This window comes from Mus caroli, chromosome 7 (assembly GCF_900094665.2).
Source record: "Mus caroli chromosome 7, CAROLI_EIJ_v1.1, whole genome shotgun sequence".
Taxonomy (NCBI): Eukaryota; Metazoa; Chordata; class Mammalia; order Rodentia; family Muridae; genus Mus; species Mus caroli.
The window spans coordinates 43978274-43995784 of record NC_034576.1 but is presented as its reverse complement, the minus strand read 5'-3'; the positions used below and the strand labels follow the sequence as shown (position 1 = coordinate 43995784).

Sequence of the window (17511 nt, the reverse complement as noted above, 5' to 3'; positions counted from 1 at the left end):
GAAATCCGCCTGCCTCTGCCTCCCGAGTGCTGGGATTAAAGGCGTGCGCCACCACGCCCGGCTTTTCTGCTGCTTCTTATGCATGGGACCTAAATCCTTGATTGAAGGGTTGGGATAACGACAGGCGATATAGGTCTAAGTGCTCTAAAGTTTCTCATTCTTTGCACTGGTGAAGGTTGAGAGATGCACAGATCTCTGTGTATAATGGCATGTCATTAAGAATCATTGCCATGTTCATTTAGCAAAATTCTAGTATCTTTTTACCTAGGGCCTAGGACCAATCTAGTTTCAGGTTCTGAGTCTTTATCAACAGTATCCGGTATCTCTGTTCCAACTCACCTAGGTATCTTTTGTGTAGTCTGAAGGTTTGAATAAGAATGGCCCTCATGGCTCATGTATTTCAATGCTTAGCCACCAGGGAGTAGCAGTACATGAGAAGGATTAGGAGGTGTGGCCTTCTTGGAGGAAGTGTGTCACTGGGGATAGGCTTTGAAGCTTCAAACGCCCAAGCCAGCACCAGCATCCCTCTCCCAGCATCCTGTGGATCTGTAGGTAGAATTCTCAGCTTCTTCAGCATCATACCTGCTGACATGCCACCATGTTCCCTGCCTTGATAGTTGATTAAAGCTCTCAAACTGTAAAGAAGCCCCAGTTACATGTTTTCCTTAACTAGAGTACCGTGGTCATAGTGACACTTCATATCAATAGAACAATAACCAAGACAGAAGTTAGTACCAAGAATTTGTTATTGCTGTGACAGGCCTGCCTATGCTGCTTGTTGGTGGAATGTAGACTTTGGGGTCTGAATTAGGAAAGCAGTTGAATTTGACAACCAGGGCCTGATTGGCCACACTAACAGGAGCATGGAACACAGTGGTACTAAGGGCAACATAGCTTAGGAGGTTTCTGAGAAGCATATTAAGTAGATTCTGTAGAAATAGTTACTATTACATTTTGGTGAAGAATACATCTACTTTCTGCCCTTGTCCAAAAACCTTTCTGAGGCTGAATTGAAGAATTTTGACTTAATGGCAAAGGCAGAGGAGATTTCAAGGCAACCTATAATTTGTGGTCACTCCAATGCATACCAATAATGAAGAGAAGTGACCTGAGCAAGGAAAAAAAATAAATGTACAGTAGATGAGAAAGGGAGCACCAGAAAATATAATGGTGCTAGGTCCTAGTTGACAAAGATGAGACGTTTAAAGAAAAGCCTGATGCTAAATAAAAGAATGAAGGGAATAGGGGCTGGAGAGATGGCTCAGCGGTTAAGGGCACTGACTGCTCTTCCAAAGGTCCTGAGTTCAAATCCCAGCAACCACATAGTAGCTACAGTGTACTCATATACATAAATAAAGAATGAAGGGAATAGTGACTTTGGGGCAAGACCCCACCCAGCTAAACTATCTACTTGTGTAAAGGGGTTAAAAATATTGTTTAAGCAGAGAAAACAAAATGCTGATGAAAATTTATTTGAACAAGGGGCCAAGTTCCCATCCTAGCCGTCAAAAGAACCTGGCAGTATGGGACATGTGATTTTGGCTTTAGAGACAATGATACAAAGAAGGATTTGAATCTCCTCTCATGGTTAGGAAAAGCTATTGAGCTCAGGTCTGTGTAAGAGGTGTCCTGCATGGAGGCTCAGAGAGAGAGGCCTTTGCAAGAAACTGTAAAGTTGAAGTATTGGAGACTCCCAAGATGTTGGAGATCCCAGAATTATGCAATACCCACTGAAGAGAGCTGCAGACTTCGTGTGGAACCAGGCTAAGAGAGACATGTGTTGCAGTCAACAAAGCTATAAGATTTGCAATTCTGAATTGTGCTTTATCATCAGCTGAGGAATGTTAGATTTGGTGTTTTCCCTGCTTGTTTTCATTCCTGTTTGGGTCCAGTATGTCCTCATCATGATCCCTTTCGTCCCTTCTGGAATGGTAATATATGTCCTGTGCCATTGATTGTTGACAGTATGTGATCTGCATTTGTTTTGATTTCACAGCAGGTTACAGTTAAGAGATTGCCTTGAGTCTCAGAAAAGACTTTGAACTTTGGACTTTTAGACATTGTTGAGACTGTTACAGATGATGGGGACTTTGGAAATTGAACTGACTATAATTATGATAGCAAAAATTATGTTTTTTGAATTATTATAGGGCTATAAGCCAATGGAGGCTAGTGAATGTAGTTTGACTGAGAATGGCCCCAAAGTCTCATATATTTGAATGCCTACAGCCATCTGAGGTAGTCTCAATTGAGGGTATGCTCTCATCAAAATGACTGGTTGCTCTGTCTATGAGAGTTTGTGTGGATTGATGATTGATGTTGGAAGGCTCTTCCACTGAAGGTGGCAATATCCATACTGCTGCCTATAACTGTGAGAGAGGTATCTTAGTGAGATTATGTGAAGTGAGAAAACCCACTATTAATTTTTTTTTTTAGATGTGGGAAGATCTTCTTTTAATTTGTGCTACATGTGTTTTCTGGACAGGGTTCTAAAATAGTAGTGCAAAGCTATCTGAAGATCCCTCTTTGTTCAGAAAGCCTGGGATATTGTGACTAATCAAGGTACCCTGGTTCTATTCTGTTGCTGTGGCAAATAAAGTGGCTAAAAGCAATTTCAGGGAATGAAGGTTATATTTCAAGTTATACTTCCACATTGCAGGCCTGTTGCTCCATGGCACACGTACACCCTCCTGTGTGAACATGTACACACATATACAAAAGTAAATATTTTAAATACAGAAATTTGGACTCAGATCTCCGTGGGGCAGACAGGCTATGAAGAGTAAGGGGTGGGGGTGGGGGGGTGGTCTGGAGAGATGATTCAGTGGTTAAGAGCACTGACTGCTCTTCCAAAGGTCCTGAGTTCAAATCCCAGCAACCACATGGTAGCTCACAACCATCTGTAATGAGATCTGATGCCCTCTTTTGGAGTGTGTCTGAAGACAGCTACAGTGTACTTACATATAATAAATAAATAAATCTTAAAAAAAGAAAAGAAAAGTAAGCGGAGGCTGGAGGAATGCCGTGTAGAATCCAGGGGGAAAGACTTTGGTAATCACCAGAATCAAAGCCTGTGGAAGATTCTCCTTCATGTCCGCCAGAAGGAACCAACTTAGAATCCCCTTTGTGGCCTATTTTTTTTTATACATATGTCAGTGAATTAGGAATGACAGGTTATGAGTCAGGAAATATAAGAAAGCAATTCACAGCCCATTACTTCAGTTCTAAAATCAGAACTAAATGATATTCTCATGGTTCTATTCATTTTCCAGAATATATTAATATAATTCTGACTCCAAAAATGCAGAAGGTGTTCTTTTGCATATAGAAACTGGTGAATATTTGCAAGGATTCCGAATTAACTTTGTTATTTATACAACTACAATAGGGTATTGATTCTAACTTTAGGAGTCTTGACCTGGAGTAGTTTTTTTTTTTTTTTTTTTTTTTTTTTTTTGCTTTATTTTGTTTTGTTTTGTTTTGTTTTTAGGTTCAGTTAAACACTGCAAAACTTGTGAACACTTTCTTGGTTATAATTACTTTATTCAATCCTGTGTGAACAGTAAACACAAAGTGAGGTAAATAAAGGTTAGCCGTGATTATATTGAAATTCTTTTTAAAATAAGTGGGTCATCTTCCATAAGGTTGAGTTCTATAGATTAATTGAGAATGGATGTTTATAATAAGAGTAGGACCCCTGTGGTTTTAGCCACAAGGCTGCAAATGTCACAAGGCTATTCACCTCCTCTGTTCTCAGCCTTCTAGGTGGATAACAAGTTCTACATTCCTTACTTTGAAGAAACACCTGTGTATTTAACTTTGGAATTTCCCCTAATGCTTATCTGTGAGCACAAAGATCTTGCTTCCTATATATCCATCCCCCTATTTTTTAAAGAGAAAATTGTGGTTATAATAGATGTCAAGGTTAAATGCATTGCCTGCAATGGGTAGTCTCTGTAGGCAAATGTAATAGAATTATATGAATATCTAATAGGACTATGGAAAGGGGAACGCTGTCTTTTTTTTTTTTAAAGATTTATTTATTTATTATATCTAAGTATACTATAGTTGTTTTCAGACACTCCAGAAGAGGGTGTCAGATCTCATTACAGATGGTTGTGAGCCACGATGTGGTTGCTGGGATTTGAATTCAGGACCTTCGGAAGAGCAGTCAGTGCTCTTAACTGCTGAGCCATCTCTCCAGCCCATGGGGAACGCTGTCTTTACCACAACAGTTACTTAAAGGTCACTTGAAAGATTTTATCTATTGATGGAAATCATTAATTTGACCTTCAGTAATATGAAAGAAATCTAATGCATAAAGGAACACATGCCAGAAAATTGTTGACAACCAAGATTATACTTGAAAAACACATAATCAATATTAACTCTTTTTTGTTTTTTTAAATGATGGTTTTTACTTTGCCCATCTCTTGGATAATTTCTGCTAACATATTTGATTTTAGTAGTTTTATTAATTATACAGCCATGTTTCATCTTGTATTAGTATATCAGTAATCACTCCTGTGATTGATAATTAAAAAAACATAAAAACAACCCCTTAGCATTTAAAAAACAACATCATACTATTTCCTTTTATACGAATGCCTTTACCCCCACCCCCATGACTCAAAAAAAAAAAAAATGGAGTTTTTATTGACAAGCTGAGTATTATCATGTAATATAGCCAGTAAATAAAAAAGCATAGTTTTGGGATGAGTAGTCTTTTGTCCTTTTTGTCTTCCCAAGCCATCGGCTTACTCTTCCTCTTAGGTTGGATCCTCTTTATAGTCTGTCTTCTTCCTATGCTTTATTAGACTGCTGATCTCCAGGATAGTGTCGTGGTTGGAGGCGTAGGGCAGATGCCATTTAGGACTTCATTTTCTGGAAAGACACAAATATTGCCTCTCCCTGATACTTAGAGGGCATCTGTTTTATTTTCCATATATTATTTTCTGGTTTTTTTTTTTTTTTCTTTTCTGAGACAGTGTTTCTCTGTGTAGTCCTGGCTGTCCTGGAACTCACTTTGTAGACCAGGCTGGCCTCGAACTCAGAAATCCTCCTGCCTCTGCCTCTGCCTCCCGAGTGCTGGGATTAAAGGCGTGCGCCACCACTGCCCAGCCATATATTATTTTCTAATCTTTCCATTTCTAATATATTTTAGACTGTTTCTGCTTTAGTGTAAAATGGTTTGGGGCAGCGGAAAAGGTCTCATCAGCCTTTAACGTGAACGCATTTGAGACCGAGATAGCTAAATGCAGCCTAGTATGTGGTGAATTGGGTGACTGTATGGCCCTTTTCTTTTAAAATTTGTTGTTTAAATATTTGACAGAATCCTAAATCTGATATCACTCAGGAATCCTAGTAGGATGGGAGTCTTGGCTGGGAAGCTCTCATTCTTTTTATAGTAGTGTTTATGCCTCAGAAGTCATGTAACAGTTAAAATATATTTTGGGCTTTTCATGAATTACAAAAATAGGGGAATTCCAAGGAATACTGAAATTTCAATATGTCCTATTTCTCTCTCACCTTTGTGATTCTTCTTGGTGATAGAACTAGCCACTTTTACTAAAAGCATTTTTGTTCTTTCTTACCTTTGGTGAGGGCCTTGCCCTGCACTTTGGATGCCATTTGCAGGAGTCTCTGCAACCACCTAGGCTAGTAGAATAGAGCTGGTGTTGATTCAAACTTTGTTGGCCTGACCCTAAATAGTTTATTTTACGCACAACAAAATCGGGTGATGTTTTTCCTGGTGATAATTAACTATATCCCGTGTGCACAATGAAGCTTTAGACATGACCACATCGAAACTCTTTGTAAAGCATATGTGACATTGTGACATCCTCTTGTAAAGATGGGTTCTTTAGATTGACTTCATGTGATACCTCCCATAAAGATTTTATCTATCTATCTATCTATCTATCTATCTATCTATCTATCTATCTATCTATAGACAAGCTCACAGTAAGTGTTTGGGGAAGGATGGATCCTTGGCCTTGCCCACACAGTACAAATTTCACCAGCCGTCTGGGTGTCTCCAGTGTTATGGGCTCATAGCAAGTTATGTGTTTCCTCCATAGGTGTTGAACATTCTAGGTTTCTCTAATACTAATCTCTGAACACAAAGATTTTTTTTTTTTTTTTGTCTCTTACACCTACTAGAGACACACACTATAAGGCAAAAAACCCATAATCACCTCATTAGATGGAGAAATGACCTTTGAAAAAATACAACATTCCTTCATGACGAATGTCTGGGAGATATTAGGGACATGGGCAGCATATCTACATATTAGAAAATGTAGATCCAGATCCAAAATTATTCTAAATTGAGAGAACCTCAAACTGTCTCTCTAAAGCCAGGAACCAACAAGGATGCCCCTTCTGTCCATACCCATCATTAGATCATCAGGAACAAACAATGTTATCCCCTCTGTCCATCTTCACTGCTTCTACACTGCTGAAGCCTTTTTTAACAAAAGACTCATTTATTTATTTATTTATTTATTTATTTATTTATTTATTTATTTATTTAATGTATATGAGTACACTGTAGCTGTTCAGATGGTTATGAGCCTTCACGTAGTTGCTAGGAATTGAATTTAGGACCTCTGCTTGCTCCAGTCAACTCCGCTCGCTCCAGCCCAAAGATTTATTTATTATTATAAATAAGTACACTGTAGCTGTCTTCAGACAGATCAGAAGAGGGTGTCAGATCTCATTATGGGTGGTTGTGAGCCACCATGTGGTTGCTGGGATTTGAACTCAGGACCTTTGGAAGAGTAGTCAGTGTTCTTACCTGCTGAGCCATCTCACCAGCCCCCATTGCTGAAGAATTAAGTATTGGTCTAAAACAACTTGGGGGAGTTTAAAATGATAGAGATTGGAAGGGAAAAAAGTGAAATCATCCTTATTTTCAGATAGTGATTATACAAAAAAATTTGAATGAGGTTTCTCATACCTGGTACTTGGGTTATTGACAGTCTGTAGTTCTTTTGGAGACTATTGTGTGCCCAAGGGGCATAATTTCATATATCTCACATATGTAGTGTGTAGAGTTTCACACAAATATAAAATAAAACATATATAATAATGTAACATATAAATATATAATAATAAATTATATAGGTAAATTGAATTTTATATATATAATAAGATAAAAATATTTACTTGAGGGACTATCAGACAACCTCATTTTCATTCTATATTGACTTCTGTACTTCCAGAAATGAAGTCCCTTCTTGTTGTTTTGTTTTCCAGTTCATGTCATCTGTCTATGTCTTGTCCTAGTGAAAGAACTGAGTAACTAATGACTGCTAGGAGATGGAAAATTAGCCTCTCTCAGGGCTGAGCACTGTTAGTCATTGTTTTAATACTCAGTGGCCTGCCCTGAACCCATATGCACATAAACTACAAAGGCTTACTAAAAGTTTTTATTTATATATTTGTGCACGTGTGTATGTGCACTGTGTGTGTATGTGTGACAATAAGAAAAGGAGGTTATCTTGAGGATACACTTGGTAGAGTTTCATGGAGAGTGTCTGGATGAGCTCTAGGCAGGAAAGGAAGGGGAAATAGAGTTCCTCTTTTTTAAAAGATTTATTTATGTGAGTACACTGTAGCTGTACAGATGGTTGTTGGGAATTGGATTTTTAGGACCTCTTCTTGCTCTGGTTGGCCCTGCTCGCTTAGTTCCTGCTTGCTCTGGATCAAAGATTTATTTATTATTATACATAAGTACACTGTAGCTGTCTTCAGACGCACTAGAAGAGAGCATCAGATCTCATTACAGGTGGTTGTGAGCCACCATGTGGTTGCTGGGATTTGAACTCAGGACCTCTGGAAGAACAGTCAGTGCTCTTCCCTGCTGAGCTATCTCACCGGTAAGCCGTAAAATTACATTTACATAATATGTATATTTACACATATAAACTCTGCTTTCTTATATGTTATGTTAAATTGAGTTCTACATTGCAGTGTGCATTGAATACACAGAAGAGCTTTTCTAATTTTTTTTAAAAAAAGTTCTTGGTATCTGAAAAACTGAGCTGTCCTAAAATACTATTATTTGGAGATTTTGAAACTTGTGTCATTGTGTCCACTAACTTCCATGGCCTTGTATGTCTTATTTGTTTCACATGTTCTCTTTGTTTTCCTAGTTACTCAGTGTTTTCAAGTATATTGGATAATCTGACATGTTGTGAAACATTGCTTAATCTAAATGCTTAATCTAAAACTAAGAATCTATTCTAGAATAACTATGTTGTAGTTATTCATTTTTAATTTTATTCCTTGTGTGTTTAGAAAGTTATTTTATGACCAATCTGACAATTTACTTTCAAAGTGAAGAGACTGTTTTTATTACCGAATAATAGTTTCAGTGTTCACCATGGCGCAATTCTGTATGAATTGTCTGTTACACTACAGAGTTCAGGCCAGCCTTTCCGTTTATTACAAATTATATGCTATGTCTCCATGTGATATCCTCTTGCATCCATCATGTTCAGCACACTTGTTTCCTGACAGCAGAATAGCTGAAGGTTGGGTGAGATCATCTTGGCACAGTCCTTGTAGTGGTGTACCTTTTTGCATCATGTTTCTATATTATTTTCATGGAAGCCCACAAAGTGAAATAATGATTTTCTTTCATTTCTTCCAGTCCTGTCTTGCTTTCATAACAAGGAGCTGTTCAAAATAGAGAGCAAACAAGAATCCGCCCAGAGAGAAGGACCAGGACAATTTGGAAGTTCCAGGCTTGGAAAGTTACACGTAAGGAAGTTCTGGGAATGTAGAGGTGACAGTGAAGAGCATGAGTTCTGGGATGATGGATCTGATCTGTATGCAACTCCCACTGCTGACATTCCTGACAGGGGAGATAAAGAAACTCAGTCTTCTCCTCACACAGCTAGCTCACTCTGGGCCACATCCACATTCACAGTGGGAGGCTCTTTTAGGAAAACACTCCCATCAGTCTTTGAAACACAACTTTAGTCTTCACAGAAGTGTGAATTCACTGAGAAGTAACATGGCGGGGGGGGGGGTTACATATGATCTTTGAGATATTTTTATGTAGTATGGGATTAAGCAGTATTTCAGTATTCTGTGACGGAAAGGGGATTAATATCACAGGACAACACATAATGATATCAGAGTGAGAAGTATTTGACTGAATATTCTTTACAACTTCCTCAACAGGTAAATCTACCTAATGACATGGACTGCAATGTAGATCAACATAAGACTGTGTATGAGAATCCAGTAGGACATGAAAGCCATCATTGGTTAGGTATTTCTGAATACTGCCACAGATATCAGGAAGATAATAAAGGCCTTACTACAGACTCTGCACTGCATAATAACCACAACAGTCAGTGTACAGAGATCACTTACCAAGGTAACGACTCCTGGAATACCTATAAACAAGATGTAACTCCTCGTGAAGGACAGAGAAGTAATTGTTTTCTGGAGAATTGTTACAATAATAACAAATGTACGGATGTCCCTGGTCAGTGCACACACTCACCTTTGTACCAGCAGGACTGTAGCCAAGAGAAGCTGTCCACAAGCAGCCAGCAGGATAAAATTGCAAATGAGTCCTCAAATTGTAGTCAATGTACTGAAATTAAGGCTAGAGGAGAATTTAACAGACAGAGATATGATAAGTACAGCAAAATTTCTATTGAATCACCAAGCATTGATAGGGATAAGGTAAATGATATTCAAAGAAAACCATGCCTGTTTATGGGGAGTGATAAATCCTTCAATTTATATTTAAATATGACTCAAAATGATTCAAGCCACACTAGAGAGAAAACTCAAAAATATAAAGTATATAAACTGGAGATAACCTCTCCTTCGAAACTTGTTGGGCATCCGAGATCCTTTGTTCAACAAAAACATAGGAAATCTGGGAAATGCTCCAGGAACTCCTCAGGGCTCAGTAGACTTAAGATGCTTCAACCTGGAGGAACGCCATGCAAATCTACAGAATGTGGGAAGTCCTTTTCTCAGTTCTCAGGCCACAGAGAGAATTATACAATCCATACTGGAGAAAAACCTTATAAATGTAAAATATGTAAAAGATCTTTTACTACAGGTTCATATCTGCAAGCTCATCAGAGAATCCACACTGGTGAGAAACCATATAAATGTAAAGAATGTGGCAAGTCCTTTACTCACAGCTATTCTCTTCGAATTCATCACAGGTTTCATACTGGAGAGAAACCTTACAAATGTAAAGATTGTGGCAGGTCTTTTGCTGAGGGCTCATCTCTTAAATCCCACCACAGAATCCATACAGGAGAGAAACCCTACAAATGTAAAGAATGTGGAAAATCCTTTGCCAAACAATCAAATTTTGAAACTCATAGCAGGATTCATACTGGAGATAGACCTTACAAATGTGCAGATTGTGGCAAGTCCTTTACCAGGAGCTTCTGTCTTCGAAAACATCACAAAACCCATACTGGAGAGAAAGCTTATAAGTGTGAAGAATGTGGAAAGGCTTTTACCCAGCGTTCAACTCTTAAGACCCACTACAGAATCCACACTGGAGAGAAACCTTACAAATGTAATGAATGTGGCAAGTCTTTTACCGAGGGCTCAACTCTTAAAACCCACCTCAAAATCCATACTGGAGAGAAACCTTACAAATGTAAAGAATGTGGCAAGTCTTTTGCTGAGGCCTCAACTCTTAAAACCCACCATAGAATCCATACAGGGGAGAAACCTTACAAATGCACAGATTGTGGCAAGTCCTTTACCCAGAGCTCACATCTTCAAAGCCACTGCAGAATCCATACAGGAGAGAAACCTTACAAATGCAAAGAATGTGGCAAATCTTTTGCTAAGGACTCATCTCTCCAAAAACATCACAGAGTTCATTCATGAGAGAGTCTTTACAGATGTAAAGAATGTTCAAAATCCATTACTTGGTTCTCAAATCTTATAGATCACCCTGGAATCCATATTGGAAACAAACATTACAAATGCAAAGAATGTTTGAAGTCCGTTACCACAGGCTGTAAATTTAGAACACATTATAAAATTTAAGCATCAGACAAAAGCAAGGGTAATTACTGATACATTGTTCACCCAAGAAGTATGTTTTGTTTTTGTTTTGTTTTTAATATGAAGAATGGATGGAAGTCTTTAACCACTCACTGTTCAACTCTTCAATATTGGAGTCACATCATGTATCCCTATACTGGTTTGAATTTGAAAAAAATTTCCAGTGTGGTGGTTTGAATATGCTTGGCTGAGGGAGTAGTACACAACTAGGAGGTGTAGCCTTGTTTGAATAGGTGTGGCCTTGCTGGAGGAAGTGTGTCACTGTGGGGGTAGGATTTGAGACCCTCTTTCTAGTCATCTGGGAGCCAGTTTGCTACTGTTTGCCTCCTGAACAAAATGTAGAACTCTCAGCTCCTCCTGTGCCGTATCTGCCTGGACGCTGCTGTACTTTCTCCCTTGATTATGCTCTGAGTCTCTGAACCTGTAAGCCAGCTTTGATTAAATGTTGTTCTTTTAAGAGTTGCCTTGATCATGTTATCTTTTCACAGCAATGGAAACCCTAACTAAGACACCCGAAAATGCATCTTATATTCACTCTGGTGGTTTGACTGAAAATAGCATACACAGATATATAGGGAGTGACATTAGAGGGTGTGGCCTTGTTGGAGTAGGTGTGGTTTTGTTGGAAGAAGTGTGTCATTGGATTGGGCCTTGAGGTTTCAGATGCTCAAGTGAAACCCACTGTCATTCTTTCTTCCTGGTGCCTGCTGATCCAAATGTAGAAATCTCAGCTATCTAGAGCACCATGTCTGCCTGCATGCCATTATGTTTCCCACCATGAATACAATTTACAAAAACTCTGAATCTGCAGGTCAGCCAAAATAAAATATTTTCCTTTATAGGAGTTACTGTAGTTATGATGTCTCTCCACAGCAAAAAAAACCACTAACTAATATATTCACTAAACAATTTCTTTGAAAATGAACTATGCCGGGCGGTGGTGGCACACACCTTTAATCCCAGCATTTGGGAAGCAGAGGCAGGCAGATTTCTGAGTTCAAGGCCAGCCTTGTCCACAAAGTGAGTTCCAGGACAGCCAGGGCTATACAGAGAAACCCTGTCTCGAAAAACAAAACAAAACCAAAAACCAAAAGACAAACAAAAATGAACTACATATGTACTAATGTTTCATACAGAATTTTTCTAAAATCAACTACTAATAATGGTATAGAATTCATGTTATATTTGACTAAACTGGTAATAATTTAAAACGTATGAACTTGTACCTGAGTAAGATTTCTCATAACCATCGAAAGTAAAAACTGTTGCATAATATTTGTATATTTCAGTGGAACAGGATATTTTTATATGATGAAAAGATTACTGTTGATACTATTTGAGCTTTAAGTTTATGTTACAGATTGTTTATAATGTTAAATTACCTTCTTTGTCTCGACTATGAATAAAGAAATTGGAGCTTATGTTTACTTACTGCTGTCTTGGGATAATGAATGCCTGTTTTATACTGGAAAGGTATCATTAATGTTAGCCATTCCATGAGTGATAATTCCAACAAAAACATCTCATAAAATTACAGTGGGGAATTGTGGGCTTTTTTATGGATGTGGAACATAGAATGTGGACGGTAAAATTGGATGTCACGCTGGGCATGGTGGCGCATGCTTTTAATCCCAGCACTCGGGAGGCAGAGGCAGTGGCAGGCAGATTTCTGAGTTTGAGGTCAGCCTGAGTTCCAGGACAGCCAGGGCTATACAGAGAAACCCTGTCTGGAAAAAAAAAAAAAAAAAAAAAAAAAAAAGAAAAAGAAAAAGAAAAAGAAATGGATGTCACAGCACAAGTCATCTGATAGTCAAATTGGAAACAGTTCCTCCGGGAAAGAAATACAGGAGGAGAAAGGAAGGTAACATAACAGTAAGGAAGAGAAAAGGTGTTTGTTTTAGGAGGCCTTCCCAAGAATCGGCAAGGAAGCAGAGTTGGTGAGAGAACTCCCTCCTTGGGTCTGGGCAGTAGTAAACACTATATATGTTGAGTTTTATAAGATGCTCTTTATGTTTATTTGAAACATTAAGTGGGGCAGTTTGTGAACAGAAGTGGAAGTACCCATGGATGTACCCATGACAGAAGACACACATACCTTGACAGTAAACACCAGCTCTAATTAGACTTAATACCTACTCAACCAGAGGGAAAACATGTCTTGTACTGGAAACCTAGCTAACTACTCAGTGGTGGTGAAGTCATGGTTATTGAAGGAGTCTACAAGCACTTAGTTTATTGAACCAGCAATATCCCTACAAACAATGGATAAACATTTGTCCTTATATCTACAAATACGTATAGTCTTCACCCCTCATCAAGGAAACTATTGTTTGCAACACAGAGACCACAACAGAAAAGTACAACCAATCAGCATGCAGAGCTGTGAAACCAAGTACCAATGATACATGTATAATATACTCTTTTTTTTAAAGATTTATTTACTTACATTTATTTATTTACAACATTCTGCCTGCATGTATCCTGTAGGACAGATGAGGGCACCAGATCTCATTATAGATGGTTGTGAGCTACCATATGGTTGCTGGGAATTGAAGTCAGGACCTCTGGAAGAGCTCTTAAATTCTGAGCCATCTCTCTAGTTCCTGTATAATACACTCATATATCAAAGGTATAGAGGCCATTTCAGAAGAGGGAGCAGAAAGACCAGACCATAAGAGCTAGTTATCAGGGAGTTGTAGTGAGATCATGTTTTCTATTAACATCAAAACCTGATACCCATAAAGTCATCAACATGTTAGCCAAGCATGAGCTGAATAAGGACACCAGTGAACAGGGAAAAGACCAAAAGATCTTACCCCTTTACAGAATCACTATAAATAACTGAAGAAAGGTCCATGTTCAATAAAGTTTTTCTCTGACATTCTCTTGGAACATTATCTTTCTCACAAAATAAGTTTTCAAATAGTTAATATAGATTACTGATAGTAGAACAAGATCTCTAGTTAACAAACACAGTAAATGCTTCATCTAACATCCACAATGGGAAACTTAATTTTCATGTCATGTTCAATCACCTTTTAAAGATGTGGACATAGACCTCTCCCAAGAGAAGTTGTAATTCCTGGACTCTTCTCAGAGTGCTTTGTACTGGATGCCATGTTGGAGAGCTATAGCAAACTGGTCTCTGGAGATGAGAATATATTTCCATCATGATTCCCATGTCATTCTAGGGAGGTTTTTCAATTGCTATTAATATTTGCAACAGCCTTGTGTCTACTATTCAAAGCTCCCAGGTATACACATACACACACACACATATATATAGTGGTATCTTATATATAGCAAATATTTAATATCACTATAGTCCTTTTATTTAGCCTAGTACTAAACTAAATATCCTAACCCTAGATGTTACTTTTGCAGGTATTCAGTAGCAGTAATATATTAGTCCAGTTTAATTCCCATTGTTGCATTTTTGTCATCTAGTAATTTAAAGAGAACGAAACGAATATAGAAGTTTACATGTATTGGTTCCTGTCTAAACCATATGCCAAGAAATGATAATTAGGAAGTCATCAATACGTCTTTTGTTCCCACTATCCACTGGGTACAGTTCTGTTAAAAACACAACAACATTCAATATATTGTAGAGGAGGAGGTTTCTTCTAATGCAAAAACTTTACTGTATTGAAACCAAAGTTAGTCAACTACCTTGAATAAAACAGGAAGCAGAGGTCATGGAAGCAGGTAAGTGGGAATGAAACAATGTTTAATGTGTTCAGTCTAAAGGAAAAGAATCCTGGCAGATGGTGAGGTTGAATGGACCTCTTTGCTAGCTTTGGAAGATCCTTTCACTTAGAATCATATAATCAAAATGTACTATAGTATCCTATGGACTAAAAGATTTTTGCTTTATTTCATCTGAATAGTACTAAATTAACACATGGGAGTAGCAGTCTGACAATTCCTGTTTAGGTTATTAGTTATTAGGTGTTAAAATACAAGTTTGTATTTTTCTGTTTCATACCAGTACTTGTTCTTGAGCACTTTTATTTATTTATTAAAAATTTCATTATTCATTATTGTATATTCTAACATATTCTTCCTTCTAGATTCTCTTAAGCAACCTTTTCTCAAATGTAAGTTTATGTTCTTTATCTCATAAAAATAATTTAAAAATATTTTTAAAAAATCAAGGGCTGTGATCTGTGCCTTCTGAAAGGGCAGATTATCAGCTGGTCTGAAGACTCCACAGTCTGAAGTCCTCATCTGCTACAGCCAGGGTCATAGGTCTCCCAGGGACACAGGAGGCAGGCTCCAGACAGAAACACACAGGCCAGTAAATAGCAGAGATAACCAGATGGTGAGAGGCAAATGAAGGATTGTAAGTAATAGAAGTCAATATACTTTTGCACCATCAGTACTCAGTTCTCCCACCATTCAGGGCCAAAACCAACCAAATAGAAACAAAGAGAACAAAGAATCAAAATGAAAAGCCAGTTCTTTGAGAAAATCAACAAGATAGATAAGACCCTAGCAAAACTAACTAGAGAGTACAGAGACAGTGTCCAAGTTAACAAAATCAGAAATGAAATAAATAAGAACAGAAACTGAGGAAATAAAAAAACTCATCAGATCCTACTACAAAAGACTATACTCAACAAAACTGGAAAATCTAGATGAAATGGATACTTTTCTAGACAGATACCAACTACCAAAGATAAATCAGAATCAGATAAACCATCTAAACAGTTCCTTAATCCCTAAATAAATAGAAGCAGTCATTAAAAGTCTCCCAACCAAAATAAGCCCAGGACCAGATGCTTTAGGGTAGAATCCTACCAGATCTTCAAAGAGCTAATACCAATACACCTCAAATTATTCCATAAAACAGAAACAGAAGGAACACTAATTCATTCTGTGAAGCCACAATTATTCTGATACCTAAACCACATAAAGACCAAACAAAGAAATCTTCATGCCAATTTCACTTATGAATATTGATACAAAAATACTCAATTAAATTCTAGCAAACTGAATCCAAGAACACATCAAAAACATCATTCACCATGATCAAATAGGCTTCATTCCAGGGAAAGTCTACTAATGTAATCCTCTATATTAAAAAAAAATTCAAAAAAAAAACCCTACATGATTCTTTCATTAGATGTTGAAAAGTATTTGACAAATTTTAACACCCCTTCTTGTAAAAAGTCTACTTATCCTTAATATCTCTTAATATCAATGGACTCAATTCCCCAATAAAAAGACATAGACTAACTGACTGGCTACTTAAACAGGAACCAACATTTGGCTGCATACAGGAAACCCACTTCAGGGATAAAGACAAAAACTACCTCAGAGTAAAAGGCAGGAAAAAAATTTCCAAGCAAATGATCCCAAGAAACAAGCTGGAGTAGCCATTCTAATATTGAATAGAATCGATTTCCAACCCAAAGTTATCAAAAACACAAGGAGGGGCACTTCATACTTATCAAAGGTAAAATCTGCCAAGATGAACTCTCAATTCTGAATATCTATGCTCCAAATGCAAGGGCAGCCACATTCATTAAGGAAACTTTAGTAAAGCTCAAAGCACACATTGCACCTCACACAATAATAGTGTGAGACTTCAACATACCACTCTCATCAATGGGCAGATCCTGGAAACGGAAACTAAACAGAGTCACATTGAAACTAACAAGTTATGAAAGAAACAGATTTAACAGATATCTACAGAACATTTTATCCTAAAACAAAAGGATATACCTTCTCAGCACCTCATGGTACCTTCTTCAAAACTGACCATATAATTGGTCACAAAACGAGACTCAACAGACACAAAAATATTGAAATTATCCCATGCATCCTATCTGATCACCACGGACTAAGGCTGATCTTCAGTAACAACATAAATAATAGAAAACCAACTTTCACGTGGAAGCTGAAGAATACTCAATGATACCTTGGTCAAGGAAGAAATAAAGAAAGAGATTAAAGACTTTTTAGAGTTAAAAAAAATGAAGCCACAACATACCAAAACTTATGGGACATAATGAAAGCAGTCCTAAGAGGAAAACTCATAGCTCTGAGTGCTCCCAAAAAGAAACTAGACAGAGCATATACTAGCAGCTTGACAACACACCTAAAAGCTCTAGAACTAAAGGAAGCAAATTCACCCAAGAGAAGTAAACAGCAAGAAATAATGAAACTCAGGACTGAAATCAACTAAGTAGAAACAAAAAGAACTATACAAAGAATCAACCAAACCAGGAGCTAGTTCTTTGAGAAAATCAATAAGGTAGATTAAACACTTAGCAAGACTAACGAGAGGGCACAGGGACAGTATCCAAATTAACAAAATCAGAAATGAAAAGGGAGATATAACAACAGAACCCGAGGAAATCAAAACATCATCAGATCCTACTACAAAAAGGCTATATTCAACAAAACTGGAAAACCTAGATGAAATGGACAATT

At 37.6% G+C, this 17511-nt stretch overlaps 1 protein-coding gene across 2 annotated transcripts in view; it reads left to right on the top strand.

The window, feature by feature from the left end:
- Positions 1-12491, top strand: part of LOC110298494 (zinc finger protein 85-like) — a 28349-nt gene extending 15858 nt beyond the window's left edge. Inside the window, exons 6-7 of one of the 2 annotated variants that reach the window (XM_021167785.1) lie at positions 8660-8769; positions 9196-12491. In XM_021167785.1, the coding sequence (XP_021023444.1) occupies positions 8660-8769; positions 9196-10890 (1805 nt within the window). In that variant the 3' untranslated portion in view covers positions 10891-12491. The remainder of the gene's footprint in view (positions 1-8659; positions 8770-9195) is intronic. The other variant, XM_021167784.2, reaches the window with a different exon arrangement.
- The last annotated feature ends 5020 nt before the right edge of the window (positions 12492-17511 follow it).